This window comes from Mus caroli, chromosome 2, assembly GCF_900094665.2.
Source record: "Mus caroli chromosome 2, CAROLI_EIJ_v1.1, whole genome shotgun sequence".
NCBI lineage: Eukaryota > Metazoa > Chordata > Mammalia > Rodentia > Muridae > Mus > Mus caroli.
Window position 1 is genome coordinate 79,858,641 of NC_034571.1, and position 8,896 is coordinate 79,867,536.

The 8,896-nt window shown below is 35.7% G+C and overlaps 1 protein-coding gene across 1 annotated transcript; it reads right to left on the reverse strand.

Annotated features, from left to right (window-relative positions):
- Positions 1-2,401: 2,401 nt before the first annotated feature.
- On the reverse strand, positions 2,402-3,358 carry LOC110290287 (olfactory receptor 154-like). Its single transcript, XM_021156813.1, has one exon. It carries the CDS (start codon positions 3,356-3,358, stop codon positions 2,402-2,404), a length of 957 nt encoding a protein of 318 aa, XP_021012472.1.
- Positions 3,359-8,896: the final 5,538 nt, after the last annotated feature.

Here is an 8,896-nt window from a genome sequence, read left to right on the forward strand (position 1 = left end):
CTTGTCTCTAGCTGCATATGTATTGAAAGATGGCCTAGTCGGCCATCACTGGAAAGAGAGGCCCATTGGACTTGCAAACTTTATATGCCCCAATACATGGGAATGCCAGGGCCAAAAGAATGGGAATGGGTGGTTAGGGAAGTGGAGGGGGGTATGGGGGACTTTTGGGATTGCATTGGAAATGTAATTGAGGAAAATACATAATAAAAAATATAAAAAATTAAAAAAAATAAAAATAAATATCCAGTGCTAGGATTATCATGGTTATTGGAGTAGAATCTACAACAACCAATTTTCTAAATAAATATACTCTTAACAATAATCTATAAACATTTTTTCTTATACCCACAGATGAGTGTGGTCTTTGCTTTCATCAAACGTATTTCTCTTTTCAACACACAGAGACCACTACTCAGACCACAATCAAAATGCAGAGTTGTGGCTCCTAGTCTCAACGACCACATCTATTCATGCTCCCACACAGTAAGGCTCAGGAAGCATTTCAGAAGAGGGGCAGAAAGATTGTAAGAACCAGAGGATCAGGGAGTTTCTGTGAGTGTAGCTTCTAGTAACATCAGAAGCTACACTCATAAACTCTGCCCAACATGACTGCCCAACTGTGAGCTAAACAAGAATTATACCAATGGATAAGCCAAAGTGGACAGGTAAAAGCCCACAGAAAATCAACCCTACACAAAGAATTACAGAGAACTAAGAAAAGCAGGGAGAAGTAGCAGTGGCTTTCCCCAGAAAAGAGCACACTAATTGGGTATCTAATAACAAATGGTTAGTCTGAGAACATATACAGAAATTACATTATATGACCTCAACAGAATATAAATAGGATTACACACCCACACACCCACCCACACCCACACCCACACACACACACACACACACACACACACACACACACACACACACATGAATGCTCATTAAAAAACAATTGACCAGAGTCCAGGAATTTGACGAAGCATTTGAAAGGGTTTAATGTGAGGTTTAGATGGAAGAAAGGTAAAGGAGAAATGTTCCTATTAAAAACAATCTAAAACATAAATAAACAAAGATCTATAAAAGAGAATTGGATAATGCTTGAATCAGTTTATTTAATTTTTATCCATCTTTGCAATCTGATTGATGAAAATTGAATTATTGCTTTTTTATTCTGCCAGAGACTGCCAGAAAAAATATATTCTCTTTCTGACCTAACTCCCAAAGTCTTGAGAGTATTAAACCTATTAAATGATAGATACAAATATAGACATGTTAAAATATTCAAGAAAGAATGCACAGTTTTGGATTTACTAAAATAAATTCTGTATAAAAACTTGCAAGGACCATACATTTCATGATAGATCAATCTAAATTGTCATAAAGGTAAGCAGATGTGTCAGGGAGTCCTATCAGGAAACATATATATATATATATCAAATACAGTTTTCCAAAGAGTAACAATGTAATTGGGGAAAAATTCACAAGGTCTCTGCTCTCATAATGAGCCATAAGTAACTAAGAATTGCCATGAGTGTGAGAAATAGTCTTCCTGAGGGAAAAGTACATCAACTGGTTATTGAATACCAAGTGGTCAGCACTAATACATATTATATATTATGTACATGCATATACAAGCAACAAAATAAATAATGAGCATGTATTTATATATGTAATAACAATTAAAAATACAAAATGTCATGAAACAGAGAGAGAGAGAGAGAGAGAGAGAGAGAACAAGGATGTTTTAGAGGGAAGAGAAGGGAGAATGATGTAATTGTATTATGATATCAATATATACAAAATTCTCTTATATTGTTTTAGTAAATCATTATTGCTTCATGTAAGTAAAAAATAATTATTATAAACAAAGTAGAATGTACCCAAAAGTAACATGATATTTACTATTATGTTGAAGGACAAAATAATAGTTATTACTCTGGAAAAAGTCAATTCATTTTTTCCTTAGGTATATAATACAAAGTTATATTGGCATAGTCCCAAAAGCTAATAGGATAGTATAACCAGATCCTTCAGGGTGTTTGCAACTTCTTTGTAAAATATCTATTTCAAATATGGAAATACTTACAAAAAGGGATGTGGTTTCCCACTACATGATGATACTCTTTACCCGTTTTTTTGAGCACATCCAACATTAAGCATTATGAATTATCTGATTTTAGAAGACAATTTATGGAATTGACCTTCTATAAACCATAGTAGTTAATTACTTACTGAATTTATGTTTTCAAAACTTAGCATAATCAGTTATTTTTAGTTATAAGACATCATAATTTTTTTTAAAGTTATACACCCTAAAAGCCAAACATCTTAGTTAAAAGTTCTAAACACTTTCTTATTGAATGACAAAAATTGAAGTAGATTCACTGGCATCTAATAATGTTTATATTTATAGTATTTTATCTTGCAAGCTGTAGCAAAACTGCTTTTCAAATGTCCTGATTAATGCATCTTTTACTTCCTTATTTCTCAGGCTATAAATGAATGGGTTCAACATAGGGATAACAATGGTGTAAAATAGTGACACAACCTTATTGATATCCAGAGAGAAGCTGGAGCTTGGACGTACATAGATAAAGAAGAGAGTTCCATAAAGGATAGAGACTGCTGTCAGGTGTGAAGAGCAGGTGGAGAAGGCTTTGCGCCTCCCATCAGCAGAATTGAACTTTAGGATGGTGATAGCAATGTAAACGTAGGAAACCAATATGATTATGCCACTGAATACACCTATGATCCCAGCCAAGATGAAAAGCAAACGCTTATTCATCTGAGTATCTGCACATGCCAGTGAGAGAACAGGAAGAAGGTCACAGAAAAAGTGATTGATGATATTTGGACCACAGTATGGAAGGACAAATGCAGAAATAATATGGACCATAGTGCTTATAATGCCTATGCTGTAAGGGCCTATCACTAACTGTACACAGACTCGCTGGGACATGATGAGAGTATACAGCAAAGGCTTACAGATGGCGACATACCGATCATAAGCCATGGAGGCCAGGAGGAAACATTCTGTCACTACAAACTGGCCGACTAAACAAAGCTGGATAGCACAACCTAAGAAGGAGATCACCTTTTTATCCACAAATATGTCAGACAACATCTTAGGACTGACAACAGAAGAGGAGCAGGCATCTACAAAGGACAAGTGGCTGAGAAAAAAGTACATGGGGATGTGGAGTCGAGTGTCCAGTTGAATTAGAATGATCATTCCCAGGTTCCCCAGAAGAGTTGCGAGATAAACACAGAGAAATGTCAGGAAGAGGACAATTTGGAGATGGAAGGAGGAGGTTAATCCAGTGAAGAAGAACTCAGTCACAACAGTTTGATTTCTGTGCATCATTCCTGTGGATCAACCTGGTATGACAAAGAGAGAATTTTCCAATGCAGTAGATTCACAAATAAAGTCTTATTTAATTTATATTTAGTTAACTCGAGTTTTACTTTTTTCTTTCCTACTAGATAGTAGGGATGCTGTCTTCAGAGGTAGGGTACCTTTCAGTCTGTAGTATACATCACTGAGTTCTTTGGTTTCCATATATATATATATATATATATATATATATATATATATATATGAGAATTTAAGACCTAAAGTATGAACTTTGGAGATAATGTCACACATTTTCTTACTTCAAGCTTAGCATATCTTTTTCAAAACACCTATTTATGAACTAAGGGTGTTTTAGTAAACAGGAAAAAAATGTATTTACTTGACCCAGTGAATTATGAATATCTTACCAGCTTAATCACAGTCAAGTGTTGTATGTATCACCTTCATCCCTACCCTACACAACTCTGTCTCCATGTTGTCTATAATATAATTTACAGTATCTAAGATATAGAATGGCATACTAAGAAAAAGAGCTCAACCATTTGAATAAGATGTATGCAACCACACAGTGCACTTTCTGTCATGCATTCTCTGAACAGTGTATGTCCTTCCTATCATAGCCATAACTATCTAATGATACATGTGTGGCTCACCAAAGGCTCCAGTCTTAAATATTGATTGTTTACAGGGTCTTTCTACAAAACAAATAATTTAAGAATAAAAACAGACAGTTCACAATTATCCAAAAGAAAAATCTAAAATCCACAAAGTAAACTATACATAATTGTTCACAGAAGCTTCTCTTATGGTAGCTGAGAACATGAAAATGAAATTCCATTAAGTTGATGAATTATTCAAGTATGGTACAGGCAACAACATGGGTAAATATAAAAAACATTTCACTGAGATGAAGAAAAGCTAAGCCCAAAGCATCATATAATTTAAGCCTTGTGTGAGATGGCTTTCTACTTTCCAGGATATTGTGACTCTGGACGAAATGTCTTGCATTTATCTACATGGGGATGGAACATGTCTGGCTGTCGGCGGGGAGGGTTGAACAAATACACTCTTGTGATAGAATGATCAAAAACAATACAAACATGCTGTTTCCAACCTCGTTATTGATCATGGTGCATACCAGTCAGTCACATAATATATTACCACTGATAAAATTGGAGAATCATTGCCAACAATGTAATTACATCTTTTATGTTTATAAAAAGTACATCCTTTTTTGGTCTATGATTTTGTTTTTATTTCAGCATTTATTTAGGAAGAATAAAACCACATGGAACAGCAGTGCTAAGCAAAACAGTGCAGTAAAACCAGGGAAGAGGAACATGCAATTAAAACAATCATAGCTATTTCAAAAATAGCACAAAAATAATCTTAGGGTACAGGATGCCTCAGAGTGTGCTACAACCTTGGGTTGTTATCTCCAGAAACTACCAGTAGGTGTCTACTGACTTGGTCTCTGGTAGGAAAAGTGGAAATGGTTTTGTTTTACTGAAAGCTAGTAAAGAGAAAAGTTTCCAATACTTACAGTTTAAAAGGCAATGGGAGGAGAGAAGAGAAAAAAACCTGGAGTGATATCATTGAGGTTGGTCAGAAAACTATCTTAGTGTTAAAAATGTTTTATAATATTTATACTTTCTAGGCACAGCAACTCATATCTAGTTTTTCATATTTTTCATTATTAGATCAAAAAGATAGAAACAAATCATTTTAAGTACCACTATTAAAGTTATAGAAAAAATGTGAGGCAAAGGAGGATGCCCCAAAACATGCCTCATATAATTGCCTCCAGTAAAGATGTTAAATACATAAATATTTTTATGACAATCACTATACTTTTAGACTCTGTGTTGAATATGAAATGCTGTGTGAAATGACATTCTGACTGTTTAAAAGCCCATTAGACTATGTTTTCCAGTCTCACCTTGGGTGTTATCAGATTGAAAATTTAAGTGTGGTGACTCAGATTTGTGTTTGTTTTCCAATTAAGATTGAGGCTAAGGATGAGTGAATAAATTAGATCCCTCTGAAAACAAGACTTCTCAGTTCTAACATTTGGTTAGCCAATAAATCTTCCTTCATTTTTCACTAGCTCTATGCTAAGCCCATTCCAGCTATCTCAATAGAAATCTGCTATAATATACATTCTAATTAAGTTATTTAAAGCAAAAGCCAAACATTGCCTAATTTATTTTTCATGGTTAGTTCACAAATGGTACTTTCCCCTGTCACTGAACTCATTTTAGTTACTTGGCTCCTGAAAGTATTTACATATTAAATAGTCCGTATTTCAGAAGAAATTCACCACAAACTACACATGCCCATGTAACAGAGAGTTATCAAATTTATAGTTCTTTATATGAGAGTGAATGACCATGTAAAAATATACCAGTACTCTTTGGCTCTCCTGGTTGTCCAGAAGGTTAAAGACTATGTAATAACTTCTTGAAGCTGAATCTTATTAAGACGCTCATTCATTTAACCCTGCATATGATACATAAGTGTGTTTTCTAAAGACTGGAAATAAATTAGTGTAAACTCCCTCAAGGAATCTGCAGCCCAAGAGATAAGGTCTATAAGGAAATTGTTAAAAAATTTTATTATTAGATTTATTTGGCTATAGATTATAAATAAAGGAATAAAGAGATGGGGATAGCTCATGGTTAGAACACCTTTGTAATTTCAGCCTTATAGAAAATGACAATGTTTATATACAATATGATATTTTTATAATGCCAATCAGTCTAATTAAAATATTTGCTATGTGTCAGTAACACATGAGATCTATTCTCTTTAAATGATTTCATGTAAAAAGATATAGTTATTATTTATGTATTTATTTTTGTTTTTTAAGACATGGCTTTTTTTATTTTAAAATTAATATATTCTCTCATGTATTATATCTGGACCATAGTTCTCCACCACCCCACCTCAGTCCCCAATTCCTCCCATCTCCTCCCTTCAGAAACGGCAGGCATTCCAGGGATGTCAACAAAACATGGCATATCACATTGCAATAAATTAATTACATCCCTTCACATTAAGGCTGAATAAGATAATTCAGTAAAAGTCCAAGTGTCTCAAAAGCAGAAAAAAGCATCAGAAATAGGCTCTGCTTACTCTGCTAGGCATCCAATTAAAACAACAAGCCATCCAACTATAACATATTTATAGAGGCCTTAGGTTAGACTCATTCAGGCTCCCTGATTATACATTCAATCGCAGTGATCCCTTATGAGTCCAGGATAGTTGATAATTTGGGTTTCCTTGTGGTGTCTTTGACCCCTCTGCCTCCTACAATTCTTTGTCCACAACTTCACTTCAAAAGTTTCTGTTTGACTGTGGGTCTTTGCTTCTGTTTCCATCAGTTGCTGGATGAAGCCATTCTGATGACAATTGGGTTAGCCAGCAATATATATATATTTGGACATTTTATTCATTTATTTACTGCTAGTTGTATTTGTTGCCAGTGGACTGGGGGGCAGGTGGCACAGAAACAGGAAGGATCATGTGGGTAAAGGATAGAGGCAGAGAGTACTAGGAAAGACAACTGGAATTGGGGGGGGGGCGATTTGTGGGTGAGATAAAAACCTAATGCAATGTAAACTCCCAGGAATCTATTAGCGTGACCCTAGCTAAGAACTCTAGTAATGGGGGGAAAAGATCCTGAAAAGGTCATCTCCTATATTCAGGAAAAACTTCCAGTAGAGGTTTTGGTGCACCAACATAAACCTTCAGCTAACAATTTGTCCTGTCATCAGGATATACTGGGATAAAGGTCACACAGAAATTGTGGGAGTGGAGAAGCAATGACCAGTCCAGCTTGAGACTCATGCCTGTAGTCCACCCCTGACACTGTCTGGAGGACCAGAAACCAGAAACTGGATGTCTCAGACACAGGGTTTCTTATCAAATAATATTATTAACTAGAACTATGATGCTGTGCAAAAGATCTATAGAATGTAGCAGAATTAGTTTTGAGGGGAAAAATCATATAAAAGACTGAGTCAAATTCAAGGGACTAGAATCAAACCCTTATCTCTAACTTGCAAGACATGCATTTTTCTTTGCTTTCTATAGATATAATTCTAAAATAAAGGCTATATGGGGGAAATGAGTTAATTTAAATGTACAGCAACAATTGTTGAACATGGAGAAGGCTGAGAGGATAGGCAGATTTGGGAAGATAGATTTTTTTTTAAACACAAATGAATAGGAACAATATGCCCTAATTTTCTTTACTTTGTAATAACTTTCCAATTGGTGCATTTAAAGTTTGTATAACTTTCTGTGGTCCTTCAGTGTGCAGTGGATGTATTTTCCTGAGAGAAATCAAGCCTCTGTAAAGTATTAATTGAATATGATAGAATCACTAACTCATTTGAATGTGAGCAGTCAATTGAGAGACTCTTACAAGATCAATGAAGATGATGTGTTGTGTGTAATTATGTGATTTACACCAAGAAAGAAGAATATTTTCATGTTTGCAGAATAAGTACACTGGTGAACTCTTCAGGGAACCTTGAAAGATGTTAACCAGCACCTCTTCATTTAACTGATAGCACTGTTTGGCTTAGCCCTCTGACATGTTCTCTCCTCATGATCTTCAAAGTTATTTTGTATCAGAAATCAGATGAAAATGTTCTTACTCAAAATCCATAGGTCTTGTTATGACCAGAATGAAATTTGAACCTATTTAGTCTGCTGAGCTGCCAAGTCCCATAGGCCACCTTTACCCCCACAATTCTCAGGCCAAATCAAAGTCATACATGCTATGCCTCAGGCTAGGGTAGTGAGTCTCTGGATTCTATCACACCTGTCTTTTCTGAGACTTGAGTATTCCTCTGTATATATTGCTAAGATCCTTGTAACCTGTATTTCTGAAATGAAAAGCATCTCCTTGCAAGATGTCTGTTTCAGTTCTTAGCTGGATTGGGCAATAGCCAATGTTACCTGCTGGGTACCATGGCTTATGATTGCTATGCCATCATCTCTAATCCACTGCTTTATGCTCAAGCTATGTCAAAGAAGTTGTACATCTATTTACTTGTATATTCCTATAAGGAGGATTGTCAGCGCAATAAATTTTATTAACAAGCAACACATTCATGTTGAACTTTTATAGTGATAGTGTTTACGATGATTTTTTTTTTCTGTGATGTCTGGTGAGGTTGGCATGAGATGTTAAGGAGAGTTATGAGTCTGCACTGTATGTCCTCCTAGCGTTTAAGGTCATTTTCTTTTTTCTTTTTATTAGGTATTTATTTCATTTACATTTCCAATGCTATCCCAAAAGTCCCCCACCCACTCCTCCACCCACCCACTCCCCTACTCCCCCACTCCTACTTCTTGGCCCTGGCGTTCCCCTGTACCTGGGCATATAAAGTTTGCACAACCAAAGGGCCTCTCTTTCCACTGATAGCCAACTAGGCCATCTTCTGATACATATGCAGCTAGAGACATGAGCTCCGGGGGGTACTGGTTAGTTCATATTGTCCTCCCACCTACAGGGTTGCAGATCCCCCCAGCACC

What these genes read in the sequence shown, in the direction of transcription:
- LOC110290287 (XM_021156813.1), bottom strand. Translation starts at nt 3,358, where the DNA reads ATGATGCACAGAAATCAAACTGTTGTGACTGAGTTCTTCTTCACTGGA.